The sequence below is a fragment of the Hemiscyllium ocellatum genome, chromosome 24 (genome assembly GCF_020745735.1).
Source record: "Hemiscyllium ocellatum isolate sHemOce1 chromosome 24, sHemOce1.pat.X.cur, whole genome shotgun sequence".
NCBI lineage: Eukaryota > Metazoa > Chordata > Chondrichthyes > Orectolobiformes > Hemiscylliidae > Hemiscyllium > Hemiscyllium ocellatum.
In genome coordinates, this window is record NC_083424.1 from 29160527 (window position 1) to 29180081 (window position 19555).

The 19555-nt window shown below is 41.5% G+C and overlaps 1 protein-coding gene across 2 annotated transcripts in view; it reads left to right on the forward strand.

Moving 5' to 3' along the window:
* Nucleotides 1-19555, forward strand: part of mlxip (MLX interacting protein) — a 118859-nt gene that overhangs the window by 36217 nt on the left and 63087 nt on the right. The window contains exons 2-6 of one of the 2 annotated variants that reach the window (XM_060843641.1): nt 8237-8343; nt 9863-9948; nt 10283-10372; nt 10577-10618; nt 13536-13758. In XM_060843641.1, coding sequence (XP_060699624.1) covers nt 8237-8343; nt 9863-9948; nt 10283-10372; nt 10577-10618; nt 13536-13758 — 548 coding nt within the window. The remainder of the gene's footprint in view (nt 1-8236; nt 8344-9862; nt 9949-10282; nt 10373-10576; nt 10619-13535; nt 13759-19555) is intronic. The other variant, XM_060843642.1, reaches the window with a different exon arrangement.

Sequence of the window (19555 nt, forward strand, 5' to 3'; positions counted from 1 at the left end):
CTACAAAGATCTCAGTGAGTCCCTCTCTCATTGTACCACCTCCCCCCCCCCCCCCCGCCCTGAAGTTCTTCAGCCACATCCTCAAGCAGACTCGCTGCCACAGCCACATCTTCTTCCTCAGTGCCTGCCGACACAGTCACCTACAGTCTGATTCCACATGGACTGCGAACCTCATTCAGACCAACATGGTTTGGACCTGAACAGGATACCCAGTACACACTACAAATCTGAAACCTTCAGCAACAATTCTCTTCCTGGATTTTCTGCTCCATGCGCTGCCATCTACTCTACCTGCAGTCAGTCCTGCCCCAGCTCAGAGCCACACTCTCGCAGTCCTGCAATGGACCTCTACATTCCTACATCCTCAGAAGGATTCATGCACTCAACAAGCTGTTTTTCTCCGCCACATTAGGTATAAAAGAACGCAAGTTAAACATACTTTCATGTACTTCCCTCAATGCACGGGTTTCCTCAAACTTTCCAGAACCTGCTCTTGGCCTCTGTAACCACCCAGACACCATTAGTCATGCAGCCACTCCTTCTACAATCGCTGGGGTAGCCATGGGCACCCGCATGGGACCCAGCTATGCCTGCCTGTTTGTTGGGTACGTGGAACGGTCCATCTTCCGTAGTTACACCAGCACCATCCCTCGCCTGTTCCTCCACTACGTAGATGACTGTATCGACGCCACCTCGTGCTCCCACAAGAAGGTAGAACAGTTCATCAACTTTACCAACACTTTCCACCTCGACCTTAAAGTCACCTGGACCATCTCGGCAACCTCCCTTCCCTTCCTGGACCTCTCCATCATCGTCTCTCGCGACCGACTAACCACAGGCATCTACTACAAGCCCACTGACTCCCACATCTACCTAGACTACATGTCCTCCCACCCTACCTCCTGTAAAACTGTCACCTCTTATTCCCAATTCCTCCGCCTCCGCCGCATCTATTCCCAGGATGACCAATTCCACCTCAAAGTCCCAGGTGGCCTCCTTCCAAGATCGCATCTTCCCTTCCCATGCGGTTGACACTGCCCTCCAGCGCATCTCCTCCACTTCACGCACCACCGCCCTTGAACCTCACTTCTCCCAAAGCAACAAGGACAGAACCCCCCCCCCAGTCCTCACCTTCCATCTCACCAACCTCTGCATACAATGCATCATTTTCCACCACCATCTATATTTCCCTCCCCACCCCTATCAGTGTTCCGGAGAGATCATTCCCTCAGTGACTGCCTTATTAGGTCCACACCCCACTCCTGGCACCTTTTCCCTGCCACCACAAGAAATGCAAAACCTGCGCTCAGACCACTCCCCTCACCTCTGTCCAAGGCCTCAAGAGATCCTTCCACATCCGTCAGAAATTTACTTGTACCTCTACCAATGTCATTTATTGCATCCGTTGCATCCATTGAAGTGGTCTCTACATTGGGGAGACAGGACGTCTGTTTGCAGATCGTTTCAGAGAACATCTCTGACTCACTCATACCCACCAACCCCACCGCCCCATGGCTGAACACTTCAACTCCCCCTCCCACTCCATCAAGGACATGCAAGCCCTGGATGACTTCCACCGCCAAGCCATTACCATCTGACACCTGGAGGAAGAATGCCTCATATTCTGCCATGGGACCCTACAGACGGGGTAAATGTGGACTTCAACATCTTCCTCATTTCCCTTCCCCCCACGTTATCCCAGTCCCAAGCCTCCTGACCTGTCCACCGTTCCCCCCTGTGACCTTCTTCCTCACCTTCATCCACCTATCGCTTTCTCAGCTACCTTCCCCAGCCCCCCACCCCCAAACCCCTCCCCCTCCCATTTAACTCTCAGCTCCCGACCCACAAGCCTTATTCCTGATGAAGGGCTTATGCCCAAAACATCGATTCTCCTGCTCCTCAGATGCTGTCTGACCTGCTGTGCTTTCCCAGCAACACACACTCGACTATGATCTCCAGCATCTGCTGTCCTGATTTTCTCCACATGAAAATTCAGGCAGACAGACACCAGAATGTTAAGGCTTCTGTTATTAGCTATGTAAAATATTCTGCAGTTAGTTTAAGCACACCTTTGATTGCTTGAAAATATATCTTCAATACACTTGCTGTAGATTATAGTAAACCCTAGTTTACAGAATCAGAGTTGTTCCGGCACTGAAGAAGGCAATTTGCACCATCATGTCTGCACTGGCTCTCCAGAAAGCATCATGATGTGTTGCCATTCACCTAATTTACCCAGTATCCTTGCACATTATTTGTGTTCGAATGTTCATCTAATGTCTGAGGTGAATGTTTGAAATGACTCTGCTTCCAGCATGCTTCCAAGCTGTGCAATTCAGGCCCAAACAACTCATTGTTTGAAACTTCTTTTCCATGTCAAATTTGCTACATTTGCAAATTGTTTAAACCTGTTCCGTTTCATTCTTGATTCTTTACACTTTCTCACGATCTGTTGTATCCATAATGAACTTGAAAATTTATATCAGATCTTCTCTTAACCTTCTTTCCAAGGAGAACAGACCCAAACGCTTGAATCTGTTCTCCTAAATGATTGGTTCTTAATCTTCAAATTCAATGAACAGTAAGAACTAACTAACTGATGAAAAAGTTTACATTTTCTGAACACATCAGTGTATTAGGCATAGGAGAAGATGCAATGTTTGTCATAGTGGCTGTAGCATAAACTCTTTATTTGTTTTCCAGTGTGGCTTAGTGGCAAGTTTTGGGGAAAAACTTGTTTCACTGGTGAATTCAATTCTCATTTGATGCAACAATAAAATGTCCTCTTTAACCTTCGCCTGCACTAAAAAGATATGGGAGGCATGTTTAGAGATAAATGTTTTGCAGGATATCAATGAGATTCATGTAGCTTGTTTTGAATTAAGTTTGGCAAGGTAGGTTTGGCATGGATTTTAAATATATTTATTGTCAATCTCTAGTTCACATGATGTTATCTGACTAAGTATCCAGTTTAACCATTAACTTATGCCTGCATTTAGTACTGCTATTCCTGCTTCTCTGAAGGAGAAGTGATGTACTTTGGAAGAAGGAACAAGACGAGGGAATAGTCAATGAATGGCTACAGAGCAACAGAGGGATTTTGGGGAGCTTTAAGGTGGTAGGTCATAAGGTGTTAAGATTAGTGTGGTGCTGGAAAAGCACAACAAGTCAGGCATCATCCGAGAAGCAGGAAAAATCAAGGGCTTTTGCCTGAAACATCGATTTTTCCTGCTGCCTGACTTGCTGTGCTTTTCCAGCACCACTCTAATCTTGACTCTGATCTCCAGCGTCTGTAGTATCCATTTCTGCCTACAGTAATAGGGTGGTTAAGGCAAACGGGATGCATATCTTTATTGCTTATGGGATAGATTATAAGAGCTAGAAAGTCAACTGTGGCTGTGTAGAACTTTGGTTAGGTCACAGTTAGAGTATTGTGTGAGGTTCTGGTCACCACAGTATAGGAAGGATGTGATTGCATTGAAGGAGGTGTAAAAGAGATTTACTAGGATGTTGCCTGGGATGAAGCATTTCAGCTATGAAGAGAGGCTGGGTAAGCTCTGGTTGCTTTCTTTGGAGCCGGGAAGTTTGAGGGTGACCTAGAAGAGGTGTACAAGATTGAGGGGCACGAACCAGGTGAATAGAAAACAGCTGATCCCCCTCAGTTGAAGGGTATAGTGTGGGAAAGTGTGACTAGTAGGTAGAATATTTTTGGCATTATAGGATTGATGGGCGAAGGCCTCTCCAAGAAGAACTTGGAGAGGGAAGGGAGGGATCCAATGGTCATCATTCACATTGGTACCAGTGACATTGGGAGGGGTAGAAAGGAGATTTTGCTGTAAGAGCTAAATTTTAAATGCAAGACTTCCAAGGTAATAATCTCTAGTAATCTCTAGATTACTACCTAATCTATGGGCAAGCTAGCAGTGAGAGTTTCAACTACATTACCCAACGTTTCACATGATAAACAGGAAGTAAAATCCATGCACCAATACAGGCTCTGCTTCTTAACTTGCCAACAAGTTTGCAAAAGGTTGAAGTAAATATGTGGATCCTGTATAAATTAGTTTTGAGATCATAGGCCCAACAACTCTGTGTATCAGTCAATTTTAATGTACTTATCAAAAATCCAGATTCCTAGTTACCCACACTTCGTTTGTGGCACTGAATTTTGTGGGGGAAAGGTCGTTGATAAAGCATAATTTTGTATTCCCAATTAATATTCCATACAATTTGTCTAAATTGTCATTTTCACTTTATGTACTCTTACATTTGACACCGTGTCTGTCAGCTTGGTGTCATCAAGTTTATTGGTAATATAAGTAAATACTGCCTTGCAAATTGTTTGAGTTCTGTGAATAACAGTATTTGCAACAGAATTGGAGTTGTCATTGCCCAAAGGCACACCCTTTCCTATTTGTTAGTGCCATCCGCTTCTCAGCCTTAAGCTAATTTATAATCCCATTAGCCAATTTCCATTAATTTGATTAAAGCAATTTCTCGTATTGCAATCACTTAATCATCCCTAAGCTTCCACTCACAAGGGTAGAGATAAAGAATTATGTGAGCAAAATGTATATGCATGTGTAGGTGAGGGGCCAATGCATGCAAACAGCCCCATTGCTGGAACCCATTGGTATTGAGGTAATGAAGTAGCAGCAAGATTAATCCCTGGATATGCATGTTATATAATGTAGTTTTGTCATTGGAACTTTTGGTAAGATTGTAGTAGATATGCAGAATTATTAGACTGAGTTGCAAAATGTGAACTAGCTGGCAGTACAGGTTAAAATATAAATTTCATACTTCCCAAGGCAGATGAACTTAGGGCTTGGATTGGTGCCTGGGAGTATGACATTTTTGTCATCACAGAGACTTGGTTGAAGGAAGGGCATGATGATTGGCAACTGAATATTCCAGGATATAGATGTTTCAGACAGGACAGGGAGGGAAGTAAAAGAGGGGGTGGAGTTGCATTGCTGGTCAGGGACGATATCACGGCTGTGCTAAAGGAGGACTCTATGGAGGTCTTGGATAGTGAGGCATTATGGGTGGAGCTGAGAAATCAGAAGGGTGCAGTTACATTGTTGGGGCTGTATTACAGACCTCCCAACAGTGAATGTGAGATAGAAGAACAAATAGGTAAACAGATTATGAATAGGCAATAGGGTAGTGGTGATGGGAGATTTTAATTTTCCTAACATTGACTGGGATACACTTAGCGTCAGAGATCTGGATGGGGTAGAATTTGTATGAAGCGTCCAGGAGCGTTTTCTCGAGCAGTATGTCAATAGTCCGACAAGGGAAGGATCCATATTGGACCTGGTACTGGGGAACGAGCCAGAGCAAGTAGTAGAAGTTGCAGTGGGGAATTTCTTTGGGAACAGTGACTACAATTCTGTAAGTTTTACAATACTCGAAGAGAGTAGTCCTAAGGGAAGATTGCCAAACTGGGCCAAAGCCAATTGTATCAAAATTAGGCAGGAGCTCAGAAATGTGGATTGGACACAGCTATTTGAAGGGAAGTCCACATTTGAGATGTGGGAGGCTTTCAAAGATAGTGCAGGATTGGCATGTTCTGTGAAGGCAAAGGATAGGAAGGGCAAGATTCGTGGATGACAGGAGAAATTGTACGACTAGCCAAGAGGAAAAGGGAAGTGTACATAAGGTCTAGGCAGCTGAGGACAGAACGGGCCCTGGAGGAATATCTGAAGAGTAGGACAAGTCTTAAACAAGGAATCAAGCGGGCTAAAAGGGGTCATGAAATAGCGAGCAGAATTAAGGAAAATCCCAAAGCATTTTATTCTTCTATAAGAAGCAAGCGGGTAACTAGAGAACGGATTGGTCCACTAAAAGATAATGAAGGAAAGCTGTGTGCCGAACCTGAAAGAATGGGTGAGATTCTGAATGATTACTTTGCATCAGTGTTTTCTGAGGAGAGGAACATGATGAATGTTGAGATTAGAGAGAGAAGTTTGATTAGTCTGGATCACGTTGGCATAAGTAGGAAAGATGTGTTGGGTGTGCTAGAGGCTATTAAGGTGGACAAATCCCCAGAACCGGATGGGATCTATCCCAGGTTGCTGAGGGAGGGAAGAGAGGAAATAGCTGGGGCCCTCACAGATATCTTTGTGGCATCCTTAAATACAGATGAGGTGCCGGAGGACTAGAGGGTTGCTCATGTTGTCTCCCTGAACAAGAAGGATAGTAGGGATATTCCAGGTAACTACAGACCAGTCAGCCTGACGTCAGTGATGGGGAAGTTGCTGGAGCAGGTACTGAGAGATAGGATCTATTTATATTTGGAAAGGAATGAGCTTATCGGTGATGGGCAACATGGTTTTGTGCAGGGGAGATCGTGCCTTACCAACTTAATACAGTTCTTCGAGGAAGTGACCAAGTTGTTAGATGAAGGAAGGGCTATTGATGTCATATACATGGACTTTAGTAAGGTGTTTGATAAGGTTCCCCATGGTAGACGAATGGAGAAAGTGAAGTCACATGGTGTGCAGCATGTTCTAGCTCGATGAATAAAGAACTGGTTGAGTAACAGGAGACAGAGACTAGTAGTTGAAGGGAGTTTCTTGAAACAGAGAAAGATGACCAGTGGTTTTCTACAGGGGTCAGTGTTGGGGCCACTGTTGTTTGTAATACACATAAATGATCTAGAAATGGGCACTGTTGGTATGATCAGCAGGTTTGCAGATGACACAAAGATTGGTGGAGTGGTAGAAAGCATAAGGGCGGAAAACTGGCAGATGGCTTTCAATCCAGACAAATGAGAGGTGATGCATTTAGGCAAGTCTAATTCTAGAGCGAATTATACAGTGAATGGAAGAGCCTTGGAAAAAGTTGATGGGCAGAGAGATCTGGGAGTGCAGGTCCATTGTACCCTGAAGGTTGCTGCACAGGTGGATAGTGTGGTCAAGAAGGCATATAGTATGCTTGCCTTCATTGGACAGGGTATTGAGTATAAGAACTGGCAAGTCATTGATTCAGCTGCATTTAGAATACTGTGTACAGTTCTGGTCACCACATTACCAAAAGGATGTGGAAGCTTTGGAGAGGGTGCAGAGAAGGTTTACGAGGATGTTGCCTGATATGGAAGGTGCTAGCTATGAAGAGAGGTTGAGTTGGTTAGGTTTATTTTCACTAGAAAAAAGGAGATTGAGAGGGGAACCTGATTAAGGTTTACAAAATCATGAAGGGTATAGACAGGGTGGATAGAAGCAAGCTTTTTCCCAGGGTGAAGGATTCAATAATGAGCAGTCATGCTTTCAAAGTGAGGTGTGGAAAGTTTAAGGGGGATACACGCGGTAAGTACTTCACACAGAGGGTGGTGGGCATTCAACATTCTGTATGAGGGTGAGGAAAGAGTTGTGGGCTTCCTCATTATGGTAGAAGGTGCCTGCTGAGAAGTCTGGCAGTGTTGAGGGGGCAGGGGGTATTTCTGATAGTGGTTTGGGAACATTTGGGTACTTACCTCATGGATTCAGCCTTTTTTTTCCATTTTAGCTGCCAAATTTCTCTGATCATTTCTGATTAAAAATAGAATGATTGTTAAAATGGAGGCATTAGGCATTACTACAGCATTTAAATGATAAACCCACTTCTTGTGACTGGGTTAAACACCAGCCTCTTGACTCCCCTCTTAAAATTTAAAGTGGACCGTTTGATTCCTGTTTTTCTTTTGCATTTTCAACCCTGACAAAATTGTACCTCTTTTTTGATAGTTGAGATTCATCTTATGTGTTCATTGTAAGAATACACCACTTCCCAATAGTCAACCTTTAAATGTTGTTGTGAATATGACTTTGAGGTATGTCTTCAATGTTGCACTTTACTCCACATGTACCACCTTTCTGATTACATCCTTCATACTTGCTTCTTGTTGCTCCAACATACCCAAACAGATGTGTCCTCCACACTTCGGCCAGCAGACCTTGCATAATAATGTGCCATCGTACCATCTGCACTTCACAGTTTTGGTTAGCTGTTGCTTTTGAATAGATCCTTTCATTTGTGTGTTCCGTAATGGAATCAGCATTTTGTGAATGTTAAAGATGAGCAAAGGTAACATGAGCCCAAATTAATGCACACATGTCCATTCAACTAGTCACAGATTTGTTGTCAGACTACTTGCTGTTTCACAAATGAATCATTTTAGTTGCATTCTTTCAACTAACCTTGTATCTTATTTAATTTTTTGAAACTCCTGTTGATATCCATTTGTTTGTAGCGGAAAGTTGGTTTCGCCTAAATGGAAAAATTTCAAAGGATTAAAACTTCTATGGAGAGACAAAATTCGACTAAACAATGCTATCTGGAGGGCATGGTACATGCAATGTGAGTAAAATCTCATGTGGCTCTATTTTCTCAGCTAATAATTTGTTCTTATAGTTTTTGATGAAGTGCGCTTATACAAGTGTTTCCTGTACTAGTTCATTTCCCTACCTTGTGTTTGTTGTGTATTCGAGCCCGGTGTTCCCATTCTTACATTTCAAATCTCCTTCTGTACAATGTCAATATATGTGCCCTATCAGGTAAGTGTTTTTTTTTTGCTAAGTAAGATTTTAAACTCAACTTTATCTTTATTCACCAGAATGATAGAGTGCATAAGTAAGTTTTCATTGTTCAATATCGCCAAGATGAGATGAACTTGACCTTTTTTTAAAATGGGAGTATTCTGATCTATACAGGCTTGGCTTTTTAAATCTCTTTCCTTTGCTCTTCCCCCTCTCAATTTTTTTAATGATAGATGATGGTCCTCAAGCTGTTGTTCATTGACTCTCAGAAGCAAAAAATGGCAGATATTTGTTAGTTAACAGAATACTTTTGGAAAGTAGTACTGGAAGCAAGCTAATTTTTGAAATATTTTCACAAGAATAACCATATTGCTGATGGAAAATTCTTCAGAGAGAAATGGTTACCTATAGCAGCCTTCTGTTACCATACCAAATTGCAATGGAGGATTCTGTTGTTATTGTTTGCATGTCTTTTTAGACCAAGCATATCAGGACAATGCAGGTTATTACATTTTTCAAAGTTTCAAAGTGATCAGATGACTTAATCCTCCTGTATAAATGGCCATGTTGACTGTTATTTACTTGTTGAAGCTGGTATTCTCCCTGTCAAAATGATATAGCTTCGACCGTATATTTCTGAATTGTAGATTTATTTTTATCATTATAAGAGTAAATGGTTCCTAATCTTGAAGTTCCATAACTTCTCCTTCCAATTTGCTTCCAAAGTTTCTAATCTCTAAAGACTTTGGCTTAAGCTCGTAACCCAATACCATATGCAGTAGAAGCTCTCTGATATTTTACCTGTGCGACCATTCTTTTCACAACCTGGATCGTCAGTCTGCATGCTGGAATCCTTAGATCCTTGGGAAGAGTGAGAAGTTATAAGCGATCCCAACAGAAAACTGCAAGCTAACGTAAAACTTCATGTACCTTTTGACTGAAATTGCAACCAGGTGGCCATTTTGCATGTTGATCCACAGGTTGCTTTTAGACTATCTTCTAAACTTGATTAGAGTCATAGAGATGTACAGTATGGAAACAGACCCTTTGGTTCATACCGTCCATGCCGACCAGGTATCCCAACCCAATCTAGGCCCTCCTATCATTATCAATAATGTATTTCTTTTCATCTCTGATTATTTTGTGTGATCCCCTCATCATCATTCCACCTCACTGCAGACCACATAGCGTTGCTGAGCTCTGGTTTATTCCTTCTGCTTTCCTCCCCGCCCACTTCCAAAAGGAGCAACTAAGGTCTGTGACTGCAGCAAGACTGGCTTTGAAAAAGTATTGCCGGTATTATAATATTGTCAATGTAACGATCTTTTGTTTTCATTTAGATGTAGAAAAACGTGACAATCCAGTTTGTCACTTTGTTACTCCCCTGGATGGAACTATCGAGTTTGATGAACCTCGACGACCAGAAGTATGTACATTTGAAAGTTCTGTATAACAAAGATAATTGAGACCCTAATAATTTAATGGAAAAATTCAGTTATCCTTTGAAACGCTGATTGTTATAGCTCTTGCATATGATTTGTTTGTTCTGTATGCTTTTGTTTATTGCTTAACTTTTCAAGTTTCTTTGTGTGTTAATATCACAAGAATTTTTCACTTGCCTGTGACTGCCAAGCAAAACATCTCCTTAATTTCCAAGTTTTCGTTTTTTAGTTAGCAGGATGCATAATTTTGGATATGTCATACAATCTATCAAATTCTGTCTGAAGGTGAGGTTTTAACAAATCTCATTATTTTCTTAGGCAGCTGTAACGGAAGGAAAATTCTGGAAAAGAAGAATTGAGATTGTAATAAGAGAATATCACAAATGGCGCACATACTTCAAGAAAAGGGTATGCTGTTTGTTGTTTGCTATGAGATAATTTTGCAAATTTTCTTACTTTAGCAGTGTGTCTTGAAAATGTGTTTGTTCTTCAGGGAGTTTAAAAATCCATTACAAATAGAATGAAAGGATAACTTCTCAGAGTTTCTGCAAACAACATTTCACAGTGATCTATTTTTCTTTGATATGTTTTTCGCTTCTTTTTCTTTTCCAGTTACAGAAGCACAAAGATGAAGATCTTTCAAGTTTGATTAAAGTAAGTTTAAAATGAAGATTGCTATATTCCATTAAAGGTGAGCTATTTTTAAATATGTCACCTGGTTAAGCTTGACATGTCAATGGTATGATCTGATACCAAGATTGGACTTTGTTCTGCTGGTAGTGTATAACAATTCTGCTCACTGTCTATAAGTAAATGATGTATTTTATAGCTAAAGGTTCTTGTAAAATTTAATGGGATCTAAAGATTGCCATTGAACATATAAATTAAGAGTGATTTTGACCACTTTCATATTTGCACTTATGATGATACTATGATCTTAAGAGGTGCAGTTTGTTCTGGCTTTCTTTAGGAAGAAAAATTGAGATAGAGATGCAGTGCAGTCTGCTCAAAGCCAATAAAGTAAAATGTTTGTGAGGTCTTGTTTGTTTTAAAAGTTGGAACAATAGAAGCTTCCTGAATGGGTGGGGTCAAGCTCCCACAGTACCAGGATTTTTAGTTCTAGCTTTCTGCAGTAGCAGGGGTCTTGAAGCTGCATGAGGAAGCTCTTATTCCCCTCTCCGTTACAGCTAAAAGCTGGGGATTTCTTCCTGCTGCTAGAATTACATGTGAGACAACCTATTTTATTGAATTTACCTTTGTCAAGGTTGTATTTATGGGATGTTACTATGTAGGACCAATTAATTATTAGTAGTTAATACATTTATGCTATTTCATTAAGCATTTTGATAGAATTGCTGTTCAGTCAATTCTTTTTTACTTTTATTTTGTCTATATTTTAACTGTAGTGTAAAAATACTATGTTTTGCTTAAAGTCGAGTAGTTTGATTAATCAAATTGCATTTGGAATGCAACGCCTTACACTTGGCCTAGATTCTAACCTTTTCTTATTTTAAAGGTTATCTACTTAATATATTTTGAGGAGGTTTGATCTGGTCCATAACACATTTAAAATTTGATTATTGTTAATACTTTCAGACTCGCCCAAATATATTTTTAATGAATCTTCTAGAAAGCAACTATTAAATATACGATTTGTATGTTTGCATAAATCTGTGCATTAGCATACAATGTTCAGGTGCTGCAGCAAGGGTTACTTGAAGGCTCATAACTTCTCACTTGGCGAGCTCTTTGAACATGGACTGGCTGTAAGGACAAGCACTCTTCTTGCCAAATGGATAAATTTGGCCACCATTTAAAGCCCATTTTTAGCTTCTGATCTTGCAACAAGTTCATTTTATAGCCTTTACCGGAAGTCTCAGTCTCTCTCTCTCTGGGAACCTTGCACCCTATGTCTTCATGTCGTTGTTATCCTGAACTTCTGATGAAAACTGTGTTTATGTCCTCAACAGCTCCTTGTTCCTCCTTTGTTCCTTGTTCCCCATCACGGTCCTGTGCTTTTGAATTCTTTCATTCTAATCCCCTGAGCTTTGTTCAAATGTTACTTGCCTTCAGAAGCTTTCTTAAGATCGCCTGTTTTGCAGTCAACAAAGTTCACTCACTGCTCTTCCATTTCCTGCTTTGTGTCTCAGTTTTATCTTTCGTTATCCTTGCCCACCTCCAACTCCGCAGTACTCTTGTTACAAAGCTTGACGAACTTACAAATGTTAAAGTAAAAACTATTTTGACCATTTCTTGAAAACAGAAATGTTAGATTGTGGCATAAAAGTACTGCCATCTGCTGGATATAAAATTGAATCACTTTCCAAACTTCATTTTGAGTGTCTTAAACCATTATGGTGCTTTTTTTGATTGTAAACATCTACTTATTTTTGACTTGTAAAATTCCTATGTTCAGGTGTGGTCTTCCATTAAATATAATTTAATAAGTTGCAATATATTTGCTCCTCGCTATTTTAGAACATAATGGGAGGAAAGATTTGAATCTTGGGATTTAATTTGCTTTGAGGTTAAAACTAAATTAATTTCCACTCCATTCTCCAATGGTTTGATTGCCCCTTTCATCCACCTGTTTCTTTTAAAAGTAATACATCAGAAACAATACTAGGGTATTTCTCCCTGCAGAAATAACAATGACAGTTGTACATTGGGTCTGGGCATTCTATCCTGCTACTTAGGTATTGAAGCATTCTCGTGTGATGCTCCAACTCTTAAGCCAGTCAAGAACTAAGAGTTCAGTTCTCAAATGAAACGGAGCATGAATGATTAATCTTGGGATTTAATTCTATGTTTACTTCAGAGACGTTACTCTTTTTGAGTCCTTTTACGTTTTTAAAAGTGTACCAAAAATGTAATGGCTGCATTAGAATGTTTCTGATTTTTTAAATCAGTATTTTAAAAAAAAACACATGCAAGACTGCATAATTTGTTCAAAACCAGAAAACCATTCGATTTTTTGTTGACCTTTCCGTAGAAGGCAACGTGCTAGTGATCAGAGGGCATGTTTAATTTAGTCAATTCTCAGTAGTCTAGCCAAGGATAGCCTTCGTGGTGTCTGGGAATCTCAGCTGAGCTTTTTTTCCTCTTTTCGGGTGAAAGCTGTTTTTTTGTTTGAGTTGGTAATGAGAATTTTTTAACCTATCAAGTTCAGAATTTCAGTTACTGCTGGCAATGCTGTCTGTTTCTTAATATTTTCGGGTAAAAAATGAGGTCTGCAGATGCTGGAGATCACAGTTGAAAATGTGTTGCTGGTTAAAGCACAGCAGGTCAGGCAGCATCCAAGGAATAGGAAATTCGACGTTTCGGGCATAAGCCCTTCATCAGGAATGGATGAAGGGCTTATGCCCGAAACGTCGAATTTCCTATTCCTTGGATGCTGCCTGACCTGCTGTGCTTTAACCAGCAACACATTTTCAACTGTTTCTTAATATTTGTTGAGTGAAAAGTATTTGATTGATAGACCTATTGAAAGAATATTCCCATCAATGTTGAAGCATTTTTGTTTTAAGTTACACTAACTATTCTTTCTGTAATATTGGATAATGGTATACAGCTTTCTGGATTTGACGATGGCTGCCCCGAAGCCTGTTATATTCCGTTTCAAGATGATGACTTGGCAGCATGGCGTGCAAAACGGAAAGGAAATGATACACCTGTCCCCATGGAGGAGGACCAGCTCTTGGATATGGACATGTTAATGTCTGAATTCTCTGACACACTTTTTTCAACTTTGTCCTCACACCATCCAGTTGCCTGGCCCAACCCAAGAGAGATTGGTTAGTGACACTTACTAGGCATGTTTTGATACATTATAAACCTTTTTCAAAAGTGTTACGCTTTACAAGTGTTGCTAATTTTCTTTAGATGTTTTCCTTCTTGAAAAAAAATCCTGTGATACATATATCTGTTTGCAATCAGCAGGGAATTTTATTTGTTTTAGATTAACTAAACTTTATTTTAAAAAAATTACTTGAGATTGTGCTATCTTACCTGCTTTAATTGACTGCAGGTAAATTTCTCGCTTTTTCATGTGCATGGTGACAACGTTCACAGGTAATGCATAGAGACATTACTTGGTTTTGGCACATTTAGGTAAAACAAGCACAAGCTGAAAGAAAATCTAATTGAAACATCAGATTCTTTATCAGGATCTTGCTACTACAATAGTGGAGGCAATAGCTTAGTGGTATTATGGCTAGTCTATTAATCCAGAAACGCAGCTAATGTTCTAGGGACCCGTGCTCAAATCCCACCATGGCAGATTGTCAAATGTGAATTCATGTTAAGAATCACTGATGACCATGAAACCATTTTCGATTGTCGGAAAAACCCATTTTGTTCACGGATGTGCTTCAGGGAAGGAAATCTGGCATACATGTGACTCCAGAGTCACAGCAATGTGGTTGACTCTCAACTGCCCTCTGAAATAGTCTATCGAGTCAATTAGTTGTATCAATCACTATGATGTCTTAACAAAGAAATGAATCTGGACGGATCAACGGATCTGGATGGTATCGACTTCAGCTAGGCACTGACCTCAGCTAGGCACTGGAAAAGACAATGGAGAAATAGCCCTGTTAACTCTGCAATGTCTTCCTAACTAGCATCCAGGTGCTAGTGCCAAAATTGTGAGAGCTGTCTCACAGACAAATCAAGCAACAGGCTGACATAGTCATACTCTCAGAATCAACACCTTGCAGACCATTTCCCAGACACCACCATCACCATCCCTGGATATGTTCTGTCCTATCAGCAGGACAGACTCAACAGAGCTGGCATACAGTTGTATACATTCAGGAAGAGGTTGCCCTGGGAGTTGTCAATGTTGACATTGTGATGACATGGTAGCTTCGTAGTTAGCACTGATGCCTCATAGCACCAGGACCTGGGTTTCATTTCCAGCCTTGAACACATTCTTCACATGTTTATGTGGGTTTCCTTTGTCTGCTCCAGTTTCCTCCCACAGTCCAAAGATGTGCTGATTAGATGGATTTACAATGCTAAATTGTCCATAGTGTCCAGGGATGTGCAGGCTAGGTGGATTAATCATGAGGTAGATCTAGCAACTCGAATGGGCTACCCACAACAGCAGAATTGTACTTCAGTACAATCTGCAACCTCCTAGCACAGCACAGCACAGACCCCATTCAACCATTTCCATCAAGCAAGGGTTCAAATCCTGGTTCAGTGGAGAGTGCAGGTTGGCATGTTGGGCATATCTAAAAATAAAGTTTGACCTGGTGAAGCTGCCAAACAGTATAAGCAGTAAGTGGTAGAGTTCTATGATCTCACAACCAACACTTTAGATCTAAACTCTGCAGTCCTATAACATCCAGCCATGAATAGTGGGGAACAATTAAACAACTCATTGGAGGAGCAGATTCCACAAATATCCCCATCCTCAATGATGGAAGAAACCAACACATCAGTCCATTTATACCAGTCTTCAGCCAGAAGTCCTAAATTGATGTTACATCTCTGACTCCTCTAGTGGTCTCCAATGTCAGAAATACCAGTCTTCAGCCAATTTCATTCACTCCACATGTTATCAAGAAATAGTTGGAGGCACTGAATTCTACAAGGGCTATGAGCCCTGACAGCATTCCGGCAATAATGCTAAAGACATGTGCTCCAAAGCTTGCTACTTCACGAGTCAAGCTGTTCCTGTAATAGTTACAACACTGGAATCTACCCAACACTGTCGAAGGTGTCCTGGTGTGTTCTGTATGTTAAAAAGCAGGAAATTCCAACCCAGCTAATTACTGTCCCATCAGTCTACTCTTGATCATCAACAAAGTGATGGAAGGTGTCATCAAAGTGCTATGCTCAGCAATGATCTGCTCAGTGATGCCCAGTTTGGCTTCTGCCAAGGCCACTGAGCTCCTAACCTCATTACATCCTTGGTTCAAATTAGGACAAAAGTGCTGAGTTGCAGAGGTGAGATGAGAATGACGGCCCTTAACATCAAGGCCTCATTTGACCGAGTGTGGCATTAAGGAACCCAAGCAAAACTGATATCAATGGGAAGCAGGTGGGCAAGCTCTCCAATGGTTGGAGTCATACCTGGCACATAAGAGAGTGGTGATGATTGTTGGAGGTGAGGCATCTCAGCACCAGGACATTACTGCAGGAATTCCTCAGGTGCTGTCCCAGGTCTTCAGCTGCTTCATTAATGACCTCCCTCCATAGTAAGGTCAGAAGTGGGGATGTTCGCCAATGATTGCACAATGTTCAACACCATTTGCGATGACTAAGATACTAAAGCTGTCAATGTTTGAATGCAAGAGATCTGGACATTATCCAGGCTTAGGCTGACAAGTGGCAAGAAACATTTGTCCCCTACAAATGCAAGGTTGTAACCATCACCAATAAGAGACAATCTAATCACCAGCCCTTGACATTAAATGGTGTTACCATCAGTGAATCCCCCATTGTCAACCTCCTGTGGTTTACCAACTGGACTCGCCACAGAAATGCAGTGGCAACAAGAGGCTAGGAGTATTGTGGTGAGTAACTCACCTCCCGACTCTCCAAAACCTGTCAACTGTCTACCAGGCACAAATCAAGAGTTTGATGGAATGCTATCTACTTGCCTACATAGGTGGAGTTCCAAAAGCACTTGAAGCTTGACACCACCCAGGGAAATGCAGTCTGCTTGCTTGGTACCACATCCACAAATATAAACTCCTCCATCACTGATACTCAGTAGCAGCAGTATGAGCAATTTACAAGATGTACTTAAAAAATTCACCAAAGATCCTGGACAGAACCTTCCAAACCCATGACCACTTCCATCTGGAATGACAAGGGGAGCAGGTACATGAGAATACCATCACCTACAAATTTCCCTTCATGCCTCTCCCTATCCTGACTTGGAAATATATCACCAATTCTTCATTGGGTCAAATCCTGGAATCCTCTCCCTAAGGGCATTGTGGGTCAGCCTACAGCAGTTCAAAAGGCAGCTCATCATCATCTTATCAAGGACAGCTAGGTATGATCAATAAATGTTGGCCAACCAGCAATGACCGTGTCCCATAAGTGAAGTTTTTAATAAAAATCTGAATCAGCAGTTCATAGTATTTTGAAACAAAATATGGCATTGACTTTGGTAGACAGGTAGGAGGCTGAAAGAACACAGCAAGCCAGGCAACATCAGGAGGTGCAGATGTCAACGTTTAGGGTGTAACCCTTCTTCAGGAATGGGGCTGACTGTTGAGAGAAGCTGCAGTTAAAGGGGGAGATGGAGGCAGGGTGGTGAAGTGGGAATAGGTGAAGACAGGTAGAGGGTAGAAGCTAGTTGATCAGTGGGAGGATGGAATCCGGTAGGTGACAGGCAGCGATGGCAGGGAGGAGGAGGGACTGGGAAGGGAGCTGGGGGTTGGGGAGGGAAGTTATTTTAAATTGGACAACCCAGTGTTGAGTCCTCCAGGCTGTAGGGTTCCCTGGTGGAAGATTAGGTGTTCGTCCAGTAGGTGCTCTGGTTTGTTTTGGTAATAGGTCAGGTCAGCAACAGGTCAGATGCCCAAATGTTCGACTCACAAACAGTTTACCCACAAAAGAATGCCAAGAGTAAGATTAGGGCCAACCAAGGACAATAGTGGGAAGTTGTGTGTGGAGTCCGAAGAGATAGGGGAAGTGCTAAATGAATATTTTTCGTCTGTGTTCACACTGGAAAAAAAATCAATGTTGTCGAGGAGAATACTGAGATACGGGCTACCAGATTAGACAGGATTGAAGTTCACAAGGAGGAGGTGTTAGCAATTAGGATTCTCTTGGAAGCCAGGGAGGACATTGCAGAGCCTTTGGCTTAGATCTTTATGTCATTATTGTCTGCAGGAATAGTGCCTGAAGACTGGACATTAGCAAATGTTGTCCCCTTCTTCAAGAAGGAGAGTAGAGACAACCCTGATAATTATAGGTCAGTGAGCCTTACTTCGGTTGTGGGTCAAGTGTTGGAAAAGATTATAAGAGATAGGATTAATAATAATCTATAAAGCAATAAGTTGATTAGGGATAGTCAACATGGTTTAGAGAAGGGTAGGTCATGCCTCACAAATCTTATTGAATTCTTTGAGAAGGTGACCAAACAGGTGGATGAGGGCAAAGTGGTTGATGTGGTGTATATGGATTTCCGCACGGTGTTTGATAAGGTTCCCCACAGTAGGCATGGGATTGAGGGTAATTTAGCGGTTTGGATCAGAAATTGACTACCTGAAAGAAGACAGAAGGTAGTTGTTGATGGGAAATGTTCATCCTGGAGTTCAGTTACAGGTGATGTAGTGCAAGGATCTGTTTTGGGTCCACTGCTGTTAGTCATTTTTATAAATGACCTGGATAAGGGTGTAGAAGGATGTAAATTTGCAGATGACACTAAGGTCAGTGGAGTTGTGGACAGTGCGGAAGGATGTTACACGTTACAGAGGGACGTAGGTAAGCTGCAGAGCTGGGCTGAGAGATGGCAAATAGAGTTTAATGCGGAAAAGTGTGAGATGCTTCACTTTGGAAGGAACAATAGGAATGCGGAATACTGGACTAATGGTAAAATTCTTGGCAGTGTAAATGAGCAGAGAGATCTTGGTGTTCATATACATAGATCCTTGAAAGTTGCCACCCAGGTTGATACAGTTGTTAAAAAGGCGTACGTTGTGTTAGCTTTTATTGGTAGAGGGACTATGTTTCGGAGCCACAATGTCATGTTACTGCTGTACAACCTCTGCTGCGGCCAAACTTGGAGGATTGCGTACGGTTTTGGTCACCACATTATAGGAAGGATGTGGAAGCTTTGGACAGGGTTCAGAGGAGATTTACCAGGACATTGCCTGGTATGGAGGGAAGGTGTTTTGAGGAAAGGCTGACGAACTTGAGGCTTTTTTCATTAGAGAGAAGAAGGTTGAGAGTTGCCTTAATTGAGACACATAAGATAACCAGAGAGTTAGATGGGATGGACAGTGAGAGCCTTTTTCTTTGGATGGTCATGGCTAGCATGAGTGGACATAGCTTTAAATTGAGGGGTGATAGATTAGGTCCGATGTCAGAGGTGGTTTCTTTACTCAGAATAGTAGGGGTGTGGAATGCCCTCCCTGCGACAGTAGTAGACTCACCAACTTTAAGGGTATTTATGTAGTCATGTAAGCATATGATGAAAATGGAATAGTGTAGAATGGTTCCACAGATTGATGCAATATTGAGGGCCGAAGGGCTATACTGCGCTGCAATGTTCTATGTTCTAAATGTTTGGTCAAAGAGGTAGGTTTTATGTTGTGTCTTAAATGAGGAAAGTGTAGAAAAGGAGCAAGATCTGTAGGAAGGGTCCTCTGAAGCCGGGGCCGAGATAATGAAGGCACAGCCGTCATTCATAGAGCAATTAAAATCCATTACAAAACATGTCAGATTTAGAAGAGCACACATATCACAAAGATTTGTGGGGCTGGAGGAGATTACAGAAATGAAGAGGGATAAGACCATATTGGATTTGAAAACCAGGAAAAGAATTTTAAAATTGGGATCTTATTGGACTAAGATGATGTATGTCATCATTGATAGGGAACACAAGTGGAAGTGCAGGTATTG